Source organism: Anolis sagrei, chromosome 1 (genome assembly GCF_037176765.1).
Source record: "Anolis sagrei isolate rAnoSag1 chromosome 1, rAnoSag1.mat, whole genome shotgun sequence".
NCBI lineage: Eukaryota > Metazoa > Chordata > Lepidosauria > Squamata > Dactyloidae > Anolis > Anolis sagrei.
The window spans coordinates 287,573,523-287,592,826 of NC_090021.1; the positions used below are offsets into that span (position 1 = coordinate 287,573,523).

Sequence of the window (19,304 nt, forward strand, 5' to 3'; positions counted from 1 at the left end):
TAAGGTCCAATTTACAGGCAATACCAGGGGGATTCACCATGCATTGTAGCAAATCCAGGGGGAAGCAGGACAGCGCATCACCCCGCGTTGCCCACATTGTCCACTTACCTATCCCACAGGAGGAGGAGGAGGAGGAGGAGGAGGAGGAGGAGGAGGAGGAGGAGGAAGAAGAACTTTATTTTTCTACCTCGCCTCCATCTCCCCGAAGGGACTCAGGGCGGCTTACATGGGGCCCAAGCCCAAGGCAGAATACAGTTAAAAACAAAGCAAAAACAATTAAGACAGCATAAAACAGCGTCATTGCTACACTAGCCCTGTTTTTCTCTATGAGAACACGGGAAGCTTCTCAGCATCCTAGGATGCGTGCAGCCCTGCTGGAAGTAGCTGTGTGTTGTCTGATGGCATCCAGCAGTCTCTGTCTTCCCAGCATTCTGCAAGCTTCCTAGGATGCTGAAATTCACAAATGTGATGAGGTCCTTAATCCAATGCTCAAATCATTACACCATGCTGTCTTGCACACTCCCCAAACATGTTCCCTTTTTTTAAACCAAAGGGCTGTAAAGCTGCTGTTTGCACATTTGTAAGTCATATGGACAATCTGCATGTTATGTATAAAATTATACAGTATGCTGAAAGTATTTAACACATCTCTCCCTATGAGCCATCTAGAACACTAGTGTGATTAGCAGGGACGAGGGACAGTGCCTTCTCAGTGGTGGCCCCTCGGCTGTCGAACTCCCTCCCCAGGGAGATCAGATTGGCCTCCTCCCTCCTAACTTTTAGAAAACAACTTAAGACCTGGTTATTTAAGAAGGCATTTGGTGAATGATAGAAACAAGTAAATATGGAAATATTGTGCAAGGCCTAAAGGTTTTATGTACTGTGTATTGTAATTTTAATGGTTTTAATCCATTGTCATTGTTGTTTTGATATGTGCTGTTTTGTACATGTAAGGCACAGAATTTTGCCATTGATGATGTTGGGAACCACTTTGAGTCCCCCTAGAGGTAGGAAAAACAGTATATAAATGCAATAAATACATAAATAAATGAATTTAATGAGCACTTAAATGGCATTTGTGATCATGAGATATTTGTGATAAGCGACAAGTGAATGTTGTTAGTGGATGAACTTGTGGTAAACTTACCCATAACTATGGAACAACCAACCTCTGCTGTGGAATCTATGGAATACGGATCATTGCAATTCATGCTCCATGGTCACCATATGGAGGATTAAGAAAGTGCTTTATTGCAACACAATTAACCTTATCTTTGCAACTGAAGTGCAAGGTAAGTATGCAAGGATTCATTCTGGTCCTGAAATTCCCAAAGAAGGTGGAGCTCTGACTCAATGTGCTTATAACACCTGCTGAGCTGCTTTACAGTTTCAACTTGTGCCAATATCTTTTGGGACTGGTGCTTAGTTTTTAAAAGTCTCATGAGTATGTGGCTAGAATCCAGTGGATTTTTACAATGGAATCACCTACTATTTCTCCTAAGGTAAGAAACATAAAATATGATTGCTTTAGAGAGCCTACTACTTTCTTCTTTCCTTGTCTAGACTAGGTGAGCATCTAAAGAAACAGGCTTGCTATTAGGAGAACCAATAAAATAAAATAAAATGTTATTTGGAAAGAATTGCCTTCTTAAATATTTCCAGCATTTCCCCCAAATACTGGGGAGTCAAAAGAAAAAGAAAGGGAAAGAAAGGAGAATATGTTTAACCAGGACTTGCAGGTGGGAATAGAGAATTGTGAAATTAAGAATTAAAAGAGAATGGAAGTGTTTAATTAGACCTTTCTGCTAATAATAATGCCACTGAAACCCAGAAAAGAAATTGTACTGTTACTTTGAACATTTTGTGTTGTTGAGGAGGTGAAATAGAACTACTAAAGTTAACAGTAAAATAGGAAAGGCAATAAAGCAACCATCTTGCAGTACCATATGCAGCAAAAGTTTGATGGGCAACTCAGATGAATAAAATCCCACATTATCTGCTTTGAATTGGAATATATGGCAGTGTGGGCTCAGATAACCCACTTCAAAGCAGAGACTGTGGGATTTTCTGTCTTGATATTCTGGGTTATATGGCTGTAAGGAACGGCTCTCAGTAGTTTCAAGAGAAACTTTTCAAATGAGTCTCATTCGGGCTGAAATGGGCAGGATAGAAATAATAATAATGTATTGAGGTTGAAAAAAAAAGAAAGACGAGTCATTCAGTAAATGTTTCAGAAGAACAGTAGCACTATGGGAATTGGAGATAATATTCAAAATATGCTAAAAAAAAATAATCAACGCTTTCCAGCATTTTTCAAGGATTTTCCTCTTTATTGACAGGTTGTAAACAGCAAAACAAAATCACAGGGACCTCTGGAAACACAATGGATGTACCAGCATGCTATACAACAGAATGCTGGATGCAAGGTACTGTGCATTGGAAAGAAAGGAGACAGAAGAGTGCTGTTTTATTTTGAAAGTGTTTGAGTATATTATGAGGATGAGTCAAAAATTATCAGCACTCTGGTTATATTAAAACCTCTGTTGACTCCAGCGCTTTCAATGCGAGCTTGCTATCTTCCCAGTCACAGCTCTGCAGTTTTGAAAGTGTTATCAGTTTATTTGTGACTGCGGAGAAAGAAAAAAATGGCTGCCCTCTTCCTTTGTGATTTACATGAAAGAAGAGAAGGTTCAATTAACAGTGCTAATTACAGTGAGATTATCACTGAAGCTCCAGATCGTGTTGGAGCTTGAGCACCTCAATGATGCCACAAGCGAAAGCGTGACAGGACAACCAAGACGGGAAGGTTATGGCAGAGAGGTCAGACCAAACACGATCTCTGGGGAAAGTAATGGCAACCCACCCCAGTATTCTTGCCGTGAAAACTAAATGAATCAGGAGAAAGGCAGGGAGTTTCAAAAAAACAAACAAAACAAAACCCATATCTATTTCTGTTTTATTGACTATTTTAAAGCTGTTGACTGTGTGGATCATAATAAATTGTGGCAAGTTCTTGGTGGTATGAGGATACCAAGTCACCTTGTCTGTCTCCTGAGGAATCTGTATAACTACCAAGTAGCAACAGTAAGAACAGGCTAAAGAACAACAGACTGATTCAAGATTGGAAAAAGAGTACAGCAGGATTGTGTACTCTCACATGACCTATTCAACTTGTATGCAGAACACATCATGTGTAGGGCTTGACGAATCCAAGGCTGGAATTAAAATGGCTGGAAGAAACATTAACAACCTTAGATATGCAAATGATACCACTTTGATGGCTGAAAGCGAGGAGGAGCTGAGGAGCCTTCTAAACAAAGTGAAAGAAGACAGTGCAAAGCAGGTTTGCAGGTAAACATTAAAAAAAACAAGATTATGGCAATCAGACAGATTGATAACTGGGAGAAAAAGTAGAGGCAGTGACAGACTTTGTATTTTTAGGTGCGACGATTACTGCAGATGCAGACTGCAGTCAGGAAATCAGAAGACGTTTACTTCTTGGGAGAAGAGCAATGACCAATCTTGATAAAATAGTGAAGAGTAGAGACATCACACTGGCAACGAAGATGTGCATAGTTAAATCAATTGTATTTTCCATAGTAACTTAGGGATGTGAGAGCTGGACCATAAGGAAGGCTGAGCGAAGGAAGACAGATGCTTTTGAACTGTGGTGCTAGAGGAAAATTCTGAGAGTGCCTTAGACCGCAAGAAGACAAACCAGTCCACACTCCAGAAAATTAAACCCAACTGCTCACTGGCGGGAAGGATATTAGAGTCAAAGATGAAGAACTTTGGCCACCTAATGAGAAGACAGGAAAGCTTAGAGAAGACAATGATGCTTGGGAAAGGGAAGGAAAAGGGAAGAAGCACAGACCAAGGGCAAGATGGATGGATGGTATCCTTGAAGTGACTGGCTTGACTTTGAAGGAACTGGGATGGTAATTGGCGACAGGGAGATCTGTCGTGGATTGGTCCATGAGGTCATGAAGAGTCGGAAGTGACTGAATGAATAAACAACAACAACAACAACGATCATAGAATCATAGAATCATAGAATCATAGAATCAAAGAATTGGAAGAGACCTCATGGGCCATCCAGTCCAACCCCCTGCCAAGAAGCAGGAATATTGCATTCAAATCACCCCTGACAGATGGCCATCCAGCCTCTGTTTAAAAGCTTCCAAAGAAGGAGCCTCCACCACACTCCGGGGCAGAGAGTTCCACTGCTGAACGGCTCTCACAGTCAGGAAGTTCTTCCTCATGTTCAGATGGAATCTCCTCTCTTGTAGTTTGAAGCCATTGTTCCGCGTCCTAGTCTCCAAGGAAGCAGAAAACAAGCTTGCTCCCTCCTCCCTGTGGCTTCCTCTCACATATTTATACATGGCTATCATATCTCCTCTCAGCCTTCTCTTCTTCAGGCTAAACATGCCCAGTTCCCTAAGCCGCTCCTCATAGGGCTTGTTCTCCAGACCCTTGATCATTTTAGTCGCCCTCCTCTGGACACATTCCAGCTTGTCAATATCTCTCTTGAATTGTGGCGCCCAGAATTGGACACAATATTCCAGGTGTGGTCTAACCAAAGCAGAATAGAGGGGTAGCATTACTTCCTTAGATCTAGACACTATGCTCCTCTTGATGCAGGCCAAAATCCCATTGGCTTTTTTTGCCGCCACGTCACATTGTTGGCTCATGTTTAACTTGTTGTCCACGAGGACTCCAAGATCTTTTTCACACGTACTGCTCTCGAGCCAGGCGTCACCCATTCTGTATCTTTGCATTTCGTTTTTTCTGCCAAAGTGGAGTATCTTGCATTTGTCGCTGTTGAACTTCATTTTGTTAGTTTTGGCCCATCTCTCTAATCTGTCAAGATCGTTTTGAATTCTGCTCCTGTCCTCTGGACTATTGGCTATCCCTCCCAATTTGGTGTCGTCTGCAAACTTGATGATCATGCCTTCTAGCCCTTCATCTAAGTCATTAATAAAGATGTTGAACAGGACCGGGCCCAGGACGGAACCCTGCGGCACTCCACTTGTCACTTCTTTCCAAGATGAAGAGGAAGCATTAGTGAGCACTCTCTGTGTTCGTCCACTTAACCAATTCCAGATCCACCTCACCGTAGTTTTGCCTAGCCCACATTGGACTAGTTTCCTTGCCAGAAGGTCATGGGGGACCTTGTCGAAGGCCTTACTGAAATCCAGGTACGCTACATCCACGGCATTCCCCGCATCTACCCAGCTTGTAACTCTATCGAAGAAAGAGATCAGATTAGTCTGACATGACTTGTTTTTGATAAATCCATGTTGACTATTAGCGATGACTGCATTTGTTTCTAAGTGTTTGCAGACCACTTCCTTAACAATCTTTTCCAGAATCTTGCCCGGTATCGACGTGAGGCTGACTGGACGGTAGTTGTTTGGGTCATCCTTTTTTCCCTTCTTGAAGATTGGGACCACATTGGCCCTCCTCCAATCTGCTGGAACTTCTCCCGTTCTCCAAGAACTCTCAAAGATGGTTGCCAATGGTTCCGAAATGACTTCCGCTAGTTCCTTCAATACTCTGGGGTGTAGTTGATCTGGCCCTGGGGACTTGAACTCATTAAGAGCGGCCAGGTATTCCTGAACGACTTCTTTCCCAATTTGGGGTTGGATGTCCTCCAAACCCTCATCCACTCCATCTTGCTGAGGTTGAAGACTCTCTTTTTGTGAGAAGACCGAGGCAAAGAAGGCATTAAGTAGTTCTGCCTTTTCCCTATCCCCTGTCAGCATTGCCCCATCTTCTCCTCGAAGAGGTCCTATCGCCTCCTTGTTTTTCCTTTTTCTACTGACATAAGAATAGAAGCCCTTTTTATTGTTTTTAATGTCCCTGGCAAGTCTGAGCTCGTTTTTTGCTTTAGCCTTGCGGACCTTTTCCCTACAGGTGTTGGCTATTTGTTTGAATTCTTCTTTGGTGATTTCTCCCTTTTTCCACTTCTTGTGCATGTCTCTTTTGTGTCTTAGCACAGTTAGAAGTTCTTTGGACATCCATTCTGGCTTCTTTGCACTTGTCCTATTTTTTCTCTTTGTTGGCACAGTTTGCAATTGCGCCTTGAGTATTTCACTCTTGAGAAATTCCCATCCATCCGCAACTCCCTTGTCTTTTAGTATCTGTGTCCACGGAATGCTGCTCAGCGTTTCCTTCATTTTTTGGAAATCAGCTCTCCTAAAGTCCAAAATGCGGGTTTGACTTGTCTTAGTTTCGGCCTTCCTTTGTACCTCAAATTGCAGGAGCACATGGTCACTTGCCCCTAAGGATCCTACCACTTCGACCGCATCGATCAGGTCCTCCGCATTTGTTAAGATGAGATCAAGAGTAGTCAATCCCCTTGTTGCTTCTTCTACCTTCTGGACCATGAAATTGTCTGCAAGGCAAGCGAGGAATTTGTTGGACCTTGTACTCTTGGCCGAGTTTGTTTTCCAGCAAATATCGGGATAGTTGAAATCGCCCATGACTACTACATCTCTTCTCTGTGCCTGTTTGGTCAACTGTTGGCAGAAGACTGAAGAGCTGAAATCTCAAATTCAGTCAAAATGTGGAGGACTGCTATCCACTGCCTGCCTGCACACTGCTGCCCATATTGTTGACATTCTCCAAAAACTAAATTTTGAAATGTTAAAACATCCTCCCAATAGTCCTGATTGTGTCCCATCAGACTATCAACTGTTTGGTCCCCTGAAAGAAGCCCTATGAGGGCGAAAATTAGTGTCTGATCGTGAAGACAGCAGTCCATTCATGGCTCACAGTTCAGCTTAAAACATTTTTAATAACACAAAAACATGTTGGCAAATGGATAAAGTATATTGAAACGCAGAGAGATTTGGTCAAGAAATGATGCATTTGTCTTTTTAAAAAGCTGATTAAAATAAATTCTGTAGCCAGAGTGCAGATAATGTTTGACGTGCCCTCATAGTTTGAATCCTTATTTAACTAACAGTTGAAACAATTTCAATTGTGAAATTTTCTGAAAATTCATAACTTAATCAGCAACACATTACAGTTTGATATTGACTTTTCAATTGACAGCTCACACTCCATCTTTTGGAAATAATTTCTATTAGTTTAACTGGAATTTTGTTCTGTCATTGCTAAATATGCATTTTGACCTGGAAATAATTTCCTTTCAGGCCAGCTTACAATAAACTCAATTTAATAACAATAATTGAGATATTAAAATCTATTAAATAGTTTATCAATTTATTTTATCAAAAGTCAGGCAATCTGAATTTGTTTGAAATAATTTGAAATAATTTTAGATAGCAAATCCGAAGGCATGTGCAGCTTGAATAAAAACAGTTAGACCCCAAAGACTTGAATAAGACATCAAATTAATTTAAGACTGGATGTGTAACAGTGAATGAATTTGTAGATCTAAGAATGTGTCTACACCAGGCAAGTTAGCCTGGTGTAAATCTGTCTTCTGAGCAGCTGGAGCCAATGTCCAGATGGTCCAGGACCGCTTCTGCACCAATGGGCTGTCATCTTTGTCGCTGCCATTCCTAACTAGCCAGAGCTGCAGGGGCCTTTGCTGATGTGAGAATGGGGCACCCACATTATCAACACAAAGAAGGCCCCTTTCTGACATCAGTAGAGATTCCCACAGCCGCCAGGCACTCAAGCAGAGCTCTGTGTGATCAGGCAGGGAAAGTGTGATAGCAGTAGTGTTCCTCTGGATAGCGGATCAAGCTGAATCGAACTCAGTCCAGCTGTCCAGGCTGATTCAAAGTCCTGGGACATTGGTGTTTCCAACAAACTACAGTATAATCCTCCCCCTGACTGCTTAAAGCAGAGAAAACTCAGAGTATTAAAGAACATGGGATGCCCAGTGGAAACTACTGTGCATCATGAAGACAACCAGTGGTCCATTCATGCTGAGTCCAAGGTTTTGGCCCAGTGTGGACAAGCCCTAAGTTCCAGATCTGTCTTTTCACTGTAACAGACTTATGGAATCCATGCAACCATTCCTTGTTACAAGTACCAGTAGGGGAACGTGAAGGATATCTAGTCTACCGGTCTGCTATAAAGAAAGCATTTAAAACACATTTTCTTTTATATAATTAAGTACCAGAATTCAAAACAATCTTAACAGATTAGAGAGATGGGCCAAAACTAACAAATGAAGTTCAACAGTGACAAATACAAGATATTCCACTTAGGCAGAAAAAAATGAAATGCAAAGATACAGAATGGCTCGAGAGCGTGGCTCGAGAGCAGTACGTGTAAAAAAGATCTTGGAGTCCTTGTGGACAACAAGTTAAACATGAGCCAACAATGTGATGTGGCGGCAAAAAAGCCAATGGGATTTTGGCCTGCATAAATAGGAATATAGTGTCTAGAGCCAGGGAAGTCATGCTACCCCTCAATTCTGGGCACCACAATTGAAGAGAGATATTAACAAGCTGGAATGTGCCCAGAGGAGGGCGACTAAAATGATCAAGGGTCTGGAGAACAAGCCCTATGAGGAGTGGCTTAAAGAGTTGGGCATGTTTAGCCTGAAGAAGAGAAGGCTGAGAGGAGACATGATAGCCATGTATAAATATGTGAGATAAAGTCATAGGGAGGAGGGAGCAAGCTTGTTTTATACTGCCCTGGAGACTAGGACACGGAATAATGGCTTCAAACTACAAGAAAGGAGATTCCATCTGAACATTAGGAAGAACCTCCTGACTGTGAGAGCTGTTCAGCAGTGGAACTCTCTGCCCCGGAGTGTGGTAGAGGCTCCTTCTTTGGAAGCTTTTAAACAGAGGCTGGATGGCCATCTGTCAGGTGTGCTTTGAATGCAATATTCCTGCTCCTTGGCAGGGGGTTGGACTGGAGGGCCCATGAGGTCTCTTCCAACTCTTTGATTCTATGAGAACAGACAGAATGAAATTAAAATTGCACTAGTGGCAAGTGCTAGCACAACATCACACATGGAAGTGAGGGAACTCTTATATGCTGTTGTGCATTCCAGATTTAGAGCAGGCATTCACCAATGTTAAAGCCTAGCTCTGTAAAAGCATTTCCTAAAATAAAGAGTCCTTTATGGTGAAGCTACCATAGATGTAGTGGCATAGAAACTAAATACAGCAACAGACAATAATGTAAGAATTTCTAGTTTAACAAGAAAAACGGCCTGATAAAATGAATTTTTCACCTATTCAGTATAGTAACACAAAACATTGACCACAATAGAAGCAAGGAAAGATTCAAGAAGTGAGGGAAAAGAAAAATCAAGCTTTACCATTTTATTTGAGCACTGAGATCTAGCCTGGAACAGTTGAACAAATCTATCTATTGATTACTTGGCCCTCAACAGAAGTGTGGTAAAAAAGAAAGAAAAAGGAATGCTTTACTTGTGGTTATCCTGCACATTGTACTTGAAATGTTGATCTTATATATTTTTTTGGGCAGGGTATTGAATCACCATGCTATTTGCTGACTGTAAGAATAATCCGTATGCGTAATCTCCACCAAGAAGATTTTTGTGAGTATTTTCTTACTTTGTTACGATTTTTCAAATATGCCACAGCAACAACATTCAATAAGGGAATTTTCATGCCATTTTCTGGGCATAGTGAATGTTTTGAATTGTCACATGGCTTTCTACACCTGATCATGTGTATTGCATGCTTTCTAGAAAATACATTATTTTAAAACTATAGTAACATAATAATTCTTTAAATACATTTTGGGCTTCTAGGGTAAGGTTTAAAAATAATAAAATAATAAAATTGAAAAATCATAGAAAATATAAATTTACAGGCCTTTAGTTTATATTTCACCTTTTCAATGAACTCAATTTGATGGCCTCATTACCCACTGGCCACATTTGCATGTAACTGTAAACTATAATTTAAAGTTGCATCAGTGAGTGAAAATGAGTTTATGCAAAACATCTGACACATGAGTTGCCTCATCTAGCTGAGATGTAATCTGCAGGAAGAATAAACTAAAGTTCCAGTTTGATTTAATGGACTTGCTCAGTTTGGCATTATGTACAATACAGAAACTCTTGCTGAAACTGAACTCTAACCCACACACATATAAGGCAGTGCAAGGTTTGAAGTTGTTTTGTTCAGCAATTGATTTATGTTCCTCTTGGGGATGTTCCTCCTCCTTTATTGAACACGTGTTTATGGTTCTTTGTTACATGCAAACTTAGTGTAGGTTGTAGGTTTTTCAAGCTGTATGGCCATGTTCTAGAAGTATTCGCTCCTGACGTTTTGCTTGCATCTGTGGCAAGCATCCTCAGAGGTTGTGAGGTTCTCTGAGGTTGCTTACCACAGATGCAGTTGAAATGTCAGGAGACAGCCCGAAAAACCTACAACAGCCCAGTGATTCTGGCCATGAAAGCCTTCAACAATACATTACTCAGTGTCACTTAGCCCACTCCTCAAATTGAGGATAATAATAAACAGCATTTGGTACAAAACTGTCTGTCTGAGGTTAGGTTTGAGCTTTCCCTGACTGTTCTAAAGAAGGATGACTTCTTGCGGTATAGTTCTGTTGGTTGTGCTAGGATTCACCTGTTGTCTCTAATGCAATTCCTTGCATTAGATGTCTTCCAAAGTTTTTTTTTTTTTAAAAAAGGTCTTGGTATGCTGGGTGAGCCAGTGATTTAAAATATTATTCTTTTCTTATCTTTTTTTAAAAGAATCTTTTTCCTTAGAGTTAATGAGTTATAGTGAAAAAGTGCAATTTCCCTGAGGCACAATGCACTACAACTCTAAAAGGAAGGAGAAAGGAAAAGGAAAAGATATATTTTTGTGTCAATATATTTCAGATTTAAGAAGAAACCCAATTCCAGTATTACAACTGTTGCAGCTGGTTTCAGGAATTGCTGGGAGAGGGGAGGAGACATATGGATGTTGCAAAAAACCTTGAGAACTAAAGCAACAAATACCATATACTATCTAGATCAGTGGTTCTCAACCTGGTGTCCCCAGATGTTTTTGGCCTTCAACTCCCAGAAATCCTAACAGCTGGTAAACTGGCTGGGATTTCTGGGATTTGTAGGCCAAAAATATCTGAGGACTCCAGGTTGAGAACCACTGATCTAAATATTTATCCCATTTGAAGGAACCCTTTGTGAATAATCTGAGCATTCTTATATAACTACTAGCTGTACCCAGCCACGCGTTGCTGTGGCCTAGTATGGTTAAATGGAAATGAAAGAAAAGAGAAAGAGCTGGTTTCTAATATATGTAATTTCATAATGCTTGTGGTTATACAATATTTTTTCTTGTTCCGTTGTCTGTGAAATAAAAAGAAAGGTGTAGATAATAATAATACTGGCCTATATAATCTATATAATAATAATGCTGACATATATAATAATTATAATAGTAATAATGATACTAGTTTATATAATAATGATCAGTGTGTTTTGTTGAAGCCCTTTCCTTTGCTTTGCTCCTATCTATCTCTTCCTTCCTACCATTCAATCCTTCCTTCCTTCTGAGTCTTCCTAGAGGTGTGGGCCTAAGGCGGTGCCAGGCAAGGCCGGTCAGGGCATGAGGTTACAGGGTGGAGGGAACAGGGGATGGAAACCATGATGAGGAGAGCCAAGAGCCAAGCACGGATGGCTTTAAGGAGAGCCAAGCCTACCATTCAATCCTTCCTTCCTTCCTTCTGAGCCTTCAGCCTTCCTGGAGGTGTGGGTGAGAGGCAGCGCCGGGCAAGGCCAGGCAGGGCATGAGGATACAGCAGCCCGGGGCAATGAGGTGTGCCTACCTCCTTGCCTGCCTCCTTTCCTCCCTCCCCTGTACCCGTGCCACACCCCTCTCCCTGGCCTAGATTTCCCTACCTGTCCTGCTGTCCTTTTCCTGATCTTCTTTTCCCAGTTCTGCTCTGGAGGGAGGCAGGCAGGCAGGCTTAGTGGCGGGGGGGGGGGGGGAGGGGGGGAGTGACCAGTCTGCAGATGGCTCTGGCACTGACGGGGCCACTTCATGATGTGTTGCTTGGACATCCAGTAGATGGCGCTGTTTTTGATGCCAAGCATGTTTATATCTGTCACAGGTGTGACATCTATATAATAGTAAGTGTGTGAATACATAAAAACATTCACCTGTTCAAATGCTACATTGTGTCCAAATTTCAAAACAATCAGTGAAGTATTTTGGGAGATTTGAGGTCATTCACAAATGGACATTTACATTTTATTTATATAGATATTAATGGTAAAATTGTAATAATGTACTCTGATGTCATAGGTGCTTGATTCATTTTAACTTCATTTTTATACACACGGCAAAATGGAAGAAAAAATAAGGTATAATGTTAGTTAAATCTTTTTTGAGAATTGAATTCATGTCATTGGGTCTATTTTTCTATTTGGGAATGTCCGCAGAAAGAATCCACACTTGAATTATGCATTGATTCTGATTGCACATCATGGTGGCCAAATAACTTCTAAAAATTTCTGTGTGTACTTTATGAAATATAACTTTTCTGCTGGGGGGAAGAAGCAATAATATTACTAGAGGGAATTATTCATTTAGTTTATATCCATTTATAGCTATGCAATAATAATATTCCTATAGGGAAAAGTTAATTTCTTATGATTATAGCATTTTCTCATCTCTTAAGAACAGAAGGTTCTTGTCCAGGTTAATTACATATCAAAACTATTTACATGTCTAATAAATGAGAACACAGAGAGGTGTAGCAAGAAAGTCAACCTTGTTAATGATTTAATAAGCTGTTTACCATTCATATAACCTGGATGTGAATGAAATAAATACTAGTGTTCTACATCACCCAAATTAGCAATTGACTGTAATTAGATCATCAAGGGACAGTTTGTGCTTCCATAAAAACTTCCCAGAATTCGGAGCTCCTTGTTCATTTTCATTTATCATCTCTTCAATCCTCTTTTCTCTAGTGACCTCTGTAAAGAGCATTGGATGCTTTCTGATTTGTATTATTGCTCCAGATGTATTATCTATACTAACTGTCCTGGTTTTAGTAAAAAAAAAAAAAAAGGTTTACTAGCCCAACATAAAGATGCTAGGGATTGAACCTAGAAACCTGCATGCAACATTTGTGGTCTGACACCAAAACGCCATGATCTTTCTTCTCTAGGATGCATAGCTGTGAGTCGGTGGCTTGTAAGCTTGGAAGTAACATATTACATATAAATACATATAAGCAATGTGTTGCTTATAATTCGTCCCTTCTTGGAATAACAAACCCTATTGTAACTATAAAGTCACAATGGGTAAACACAACTTTTTCAGAATAATACTACTGATCTTTAATTCTTAGTTATTAAGGGCTGTGACTTCCCTGAATGGTAGAGAACCAGAATATCATAAAGTTCAAGTACAGGCACATGCCACTTGCTCTAGGGTGAACCCATAATGTATATACTCCCTCATCACTTGGGGCTCCATCCCCAACACGATTGATTCTTCCGCAGTGGCTGGGAACATAGGTACAATCAGGACTAAGAGGTCCCTTCCACACAGCTGAATAAAATTCCACATTATTTGCTTTGAACTGGGATACAGTGTTCCCTCACTTATCGCAGGTGTTATGTTCCAGGACCACCCGCAATAAGGAAAAATCCATGAAGAAGGGACGTTCCTCTTTCCCCCTTCCCAACTCGTGCAGGGAAGGAAAGGAAGCAAGCCCTCCTGCTCCTTTTCCACCTCCTCTTTTCCCATGATACAGCGAGTCCGTGGAAAACGAACCATGAAGTAGCAAGGGAACATTGTATATGACAGTGTGGATTCTGATAACCCAGTTCAAAGCAGATATTGTGGATTATTCTGCCTTGATATTCTGGGTTATATGGCTCTGTGGAAGAGCCCAGAAAGAGTAACAAAGAAGTCCAGACCTTTATAGCATTTTGATCCTTAGAGCTTGCAAGTCGTGATGATTGCTGTGAATAGTGCCCTTTGGTTACCATATTTGTCATTAATTCCACTTCAGTCAGTCTACCCTCACATTCAGATACCACTTTTCACTTGGAACTGGGTCTCCAGAGCTTAGCCAGCCCCCTTCTTTACTGGCACCATTAGCATTCCTAATTTAGCCATCAAAGCATTGGTTCCTCAGATTGGTTTGTACTTAATTGTGTAGTATGATCCTTGCATCCACTGGACTAGCATCCAAAGTTTCATTTTTCCACATCTAATAAAATTGTCCTCTCTAGACATTTTCTAGATCTTAAGGTGCAACTCTATTATATTCTTGGGCCATAAGTTCTTCATTTCAATAGGCATCACTCCTGTTTGCACCCATACAATTTCCAGGAGTGTATCCCCTGGGGAGTGGGTGTTTGCACTGTATTCCACTATTTAATATTGCTCATTTACACTGTTTGGTATTTCTTCTCATTTTCCCATCTAGACACTCCTTTAAAAATATTAAATATTAAAGTAGCACATTTTGGTTCATTTATGAATGTGCAACTGTGATGTGTGCCATAATACCAGATAATGTAGTTGTGCTTTAATCCTCAGTATGTGGTCCCTTTCTCTCTCCCCCCCCCCCCCCCCCGGCAATACCTTCCTTACTTCTTTGGAAATCTTCTCTTGATTCATGGTAAGATGTAATGCTGCATGTTTTCTTGATGCAAGAGCTCTACTGCTCCAATGTTTCCATTCATACATAGGCTGGCATCCTGTGAGTGACACACACCTGTATAAGCCACACAGCTGTGCAAGGCAAATGATTCATTGTTGAACAATGGCTCCGTTCTACTGACTGCAGCGGAAGCAGAGTTGTACATACAGCAATACTGTGTTGCAATGTGGTTGCGTCTGCACATTTAACTGGCATGAGTTACACAATATTCTATAGGCTTGCATAGTAATGGTGCAACAAATTGCTGATAAGGATATTGATGCTGGAGATGTTGAATTTCCCATGGAATCCATAAATATATCTGTATGTGTGGGCTCATATTTCTTCATGGAAACAAATATAGGAGCAGATTTATCTTTTTTTCCATATTTGTTTTTAATCTCTAGCACCTTATTGCAAATGTAGTAAAGTACTGCAGCTGGAAAGATTGATGCCACAGAAAAATACTAGGCTACCTGAAGAATGCCTTGACCAACTCCTCCTATCTTTTTCTTTCACAGCTTCAGCCTAAATTGAAATAGACCTGTTTGTTGGAATTCTATGATTTTTCCAAACCCAGGCATATATTGCTTTATCATCACACTCAAGAGTAGGTTTTAAAACACAGTTAAAGGAGGAATGTGGAAGGAAAGGAAACAAGGAAGAGGACAGAAATATTCTGGAAACAGACAGAGGGAAAGGGATTGGGCAAACACTTGTCACTTTTCTGGTGGGAACAAAATATGTTCAGATATTCTAGAAAGTAAGTTGTTGATGTTGTGACTTATTTCTTTTATATGTGAACATTTTCACAAAACTGGAACACAAAGTTCATTATGTAACAGCCACCACCAAGCAATATCGTTTTTGCCCCTCTCCCCCAGTGTTATTTTTCTTTCTTTGTGTAATTGTTGCAGCCTTGATTCATTACCCCAATGTCCTACTAAACAATCTGCACACTGGGTTGCTGTGAGTTTTCTGGGCTGTATGGCTATGTTCCAGAAGCATTCTCTCCTGACATTTCACCCACATCTATGGCAGGCATCCTCAGAGGTTGTGAAGTCTGTGGGGAACTAGGCAAGTGGGGTTTATATACCTGTGAAATGTGCAGGGTGGGAGAAAGAACTCTTGTCTATTCAATACAAGTGTAAATGTTGCAATTTGCCACCTTGATTAGCATTGACTGGCCTTGCAGCTTCAAAGCCTGGCTGCTTCCTGCCTGAGGAAATCCTTTGTTGGAAGATGTTAACTGGCCCTGATTGTTCCCTATCTGGAATTCCCCTATTTTCTGAGTGTTGAAACGTCAGGAGAGAATACTTCTGAAACATGGCCATATAGCCTTGAAAATTCACAGCAACCCAATGATCCCGGCCATGAAAGGCTTTGACAACACATTGATCTAAACACAGTTCGGCCAGCAAGGGAGGGCAGTTTCCCCACTGTAAACCTTTTCGCTAGTGTGGGGAAGACTCCTGGCTTCCCTCTTCATGTGACTTGCTGCACTGTGCAAACATCGGCTTCACACATGTGCCCACTTCCCTTGTAGCTATGGCTCCTCACTCAGCTGAGTATAAACAGTCTGCGCTAGACTGTTTACAGCGGGGAAACTGCCTTCCTGCATTGGCTACACTGTATGCAGATCATCTGTCAGCAGTATGATTTATTTCATTACATAATAGTCACCCCTCTCCCCTTTTTTGGCCAAAAAAGGTTACAGTTGTGACTATTACATGATGAAATATATCAGCTTCTAATTATTTAAAAAATGTAGATACATACTAAATTATATTATTATAATTGGTTATTAAAGCTTAGGGTTTATCACTTCAACTAAGGACCCTTCCACACAGCTGAATAAAATCCCACATTATCTGCTTTGAACTGGAATATATGACAGTATGGACTCCGATACCCGAGTTCAAAGCAGATATTGTGTGATTTTCTGCCTTTATATTCTGGGATATAGGGCTGTGTGGAAGGGTCCTAAGATGGCAACGTATGGTTGCTTCAAAAGGCTGAAGCCAGATGCTTGGCCACGGCTGGGTTCAGGGAGCAAGCATAGATCACCCCCCCTCCCCCACTGCAACAGCTTCACTGGTTACCAACTTGTTTCAAGGCAAAATTCAAAATGCTAATTATGACCTATAAAGTCCTATAGAGCTCAGGTGATGGTTGGTGAGGATGTGACAACCAGAATGGCCTCCTAGCTGATGTCCTTCAGGCAACGGCTAAAGTCATTCTATTCAAGCAGGCTTTTAAAGAAGAACATTTTTAAAAACAAGCCAGGGGTTCTGCATAAAGTCTTAAATACTTTAATGGCTTTATGTAACTTTAGTATTTTAATATTTCGTTGTTTAGTTCTATTTCGGTGTTTATATGTTGTAAGTTTTAAATCATACATTGTGTTGCTTTCAGCATTGTTTATTGCAGGGGTCCACAAACTTTTTAAACAGAGGGCCAGATCACAGTCCCTCAAACAGTTGGAGGGCCGGATTATAATTTGAAAAAAAACATGAATTCCTATGCATGCTGCACATATCTTATTTGTAGTGTAAAAAACACTTTAAAACAATACAGTAATTAAAATGAGGAACAATGTAAAACAAATATAAACTTATTAGTATTTCAATGGGAAATGTGGGCCTGCTTTTGGCTGATAAGATAGGATTGTTGTTGTTGTTGTTGTTGTGTGCTTTCAAGTCGTTTCAGACTTAAGTTGACCCTAAGCGAGGGCCGGGTAAATGACCTTGGAGGGTCGCATCTGGCCTCCGGGCCTTAGTTTGAGGACCCCTGGTTTATTGCTTTGAGTCTCCTTTAAGAGAGAAAAATGGCATAATAATAATAATAAGATGATGATGACAACTTTCTTCAGAGTGGAGAAATAGGAGTAAGAATGCTGACAGTGATGGATTCCATGCTTAAGGTCCCAAATTTTCTCTGTTGTGGTTTGGGATCTAGGGCTCAATATCCAATTTATGGAAGCTTCTTAAACAGTATGTCCAAGGTTTCCTAGCATAAACAAAAGCTTTCAGCCATGGCTAGTGGACTGTCCATTGCTAATAGGCTGCTAAGAAATACAGTTCTTATTGCATTTACTGTTACACATACCAGACAATTTGGATATCCAAGTACTTCACTTAACTTACCCTAAAAAATTGCAGCGTGTTACAGTTTAATGATAATTAAAATATTTTATGTAGTTCAAGATTAAATCTCTACATCAAAGGCCATTACAATTTATTTAATTTCTTATAGCACATTTTGGTTACATTATGATCTGATGGTTGCATGATGTTTTGCCAGGTGGACGAAAAAGCAAACTCTTCAAAATGCGTTTGGTTACATAAATGCCACTGGTCTTCAGGTGCTTTAAATAATGCACCTGAAATTCCACTGGATGTTCATATGAGTAGTAATGGTGGGAGCAACAGGCATAGTAGCAGGAAACATAATCATATTAATTATAGTGATGGGGTGGTAGTAACAATATGATCTGTGTCTTTCATTTAAAATGAGATCAGACTTTTCTTAAGGCTGCAATTTAATCTGGAGAAACCACTGAAGTAATGCTTAAGTCTCAAGGAACCTTTGCATTAGCTCCAAAATGTGTTTGCTTCTGCCCCACTTTCTCCTGGCACATCATTTCTATGCACCAGGAGAGCTCCAGCAGCTCTCCAATGGTACTTTTCTTTTTTAAGGGGCTTTTTATGGCTCCTGGGATAACGGCCTGTCTGGAAGGGCCCCCACTCAACACAAAATTCCCTCATGGGTTTTTCTGTGTGAACAACAATGTTTTCTGAACATGAAATAATAATATGTGCAAACCATTTTTCTGCACATAAAATAATGTTTTTTTCCCCCTGGGGACAAAACACATGGGATATTTTTGCAGAGTATTTCTTGAATGACAGCAAACCTTGATTTTCCTAGGCAGAGTTTCCTGGCACTCAATAAATTTTCTTTTTGTTCCTGAGAGAGACAAGCAAAGCTGAGAAGCAATGCATTACAAGGGATGAATTAATCTGTGGTACAGGAAATTACACAAATGAGTAATGCATCACATTAGTATTAAAAATAATGGTCCTTCCTCTAGGCAATGCTACTCAGTACGTAGGAGGCAATGGGATCGGGGAACAAGCCACAACAATGTGGTACTCTTATTTAGTAGTACTGGAAGAAATGCAAAGGATGTGGAAACAGATAATAGGGAAGATTACTAAGGATGATAGCATCAGTTTTTAACTCAAGAAGAAAACAAGTTCTTAGATGAAAAGCAAAAAAAAGCGGAGGAAGAAAGATAGAGAAGAGATTCTAAGGTATTGCAGCAATAATTGTGGATTAGGGAAGAGAAATATACACAATAGATACATGAAACTCCCCAATTCACATTTCTAGTGAAACATTCTATAATAACAGTAAAGAAACACGCTACTCTACTTACACTACTAGAACTCCCCCAGAACAGAGCCTGTACTATTGAAGAGAGTGTAAAGAGAGTGTAAGTAGAGTAGCTTGTTTCTTTACTGTTATTATAGAATGTTTCACTAGAAATGTGAATTGGGGAGTTTCATGTATCTATTGTGTATGTTATTTTTACTCCTTTATTTAGTGCATTATATATATGTGATAACATCCTGAAGAAGATAATTTTTCGAAACAAGGAGAACATACCGGGAGACCTTGTAGAAATTGTGTTACCTAAGGAAGACTCTGCTGCA

At 40.3% G+C, this 19,304-nt stretch overlaps 1 protein-coding gene across 1 annotated transcript in view; it reads left to right on the plus strand.

The window, feature by feature from the left end:
• The first annotated feature begins 1,367 nt into the window (after positions 1-1,367).
• The window catches only part of LOC132766485 (cytosolic phospholipase A2 epsilon-like), a 47,268-nt gene continuing 29,331 nt past the window's right edge, over positions 1,368-19,304 (plus strand). Inside the window, exons 1-3 of the mRNA XM_060760844.2 lie at positions 1,368-1,502; positions 2,340-2,426; positions 9,427-9,499. Coding sequence (XP_060616827.2) covers positions 1,476-1,502; positions 2,340-2,426; positions 9,427-9,499 — 187 coding nt within the window. The 5' untranslated portion in view covers positions 1,368-1,475. The remainder of the gene's footprint in view (positions 1,503-2,339; positions 2,427-9,426; positions 9,500-19,304) is intronic.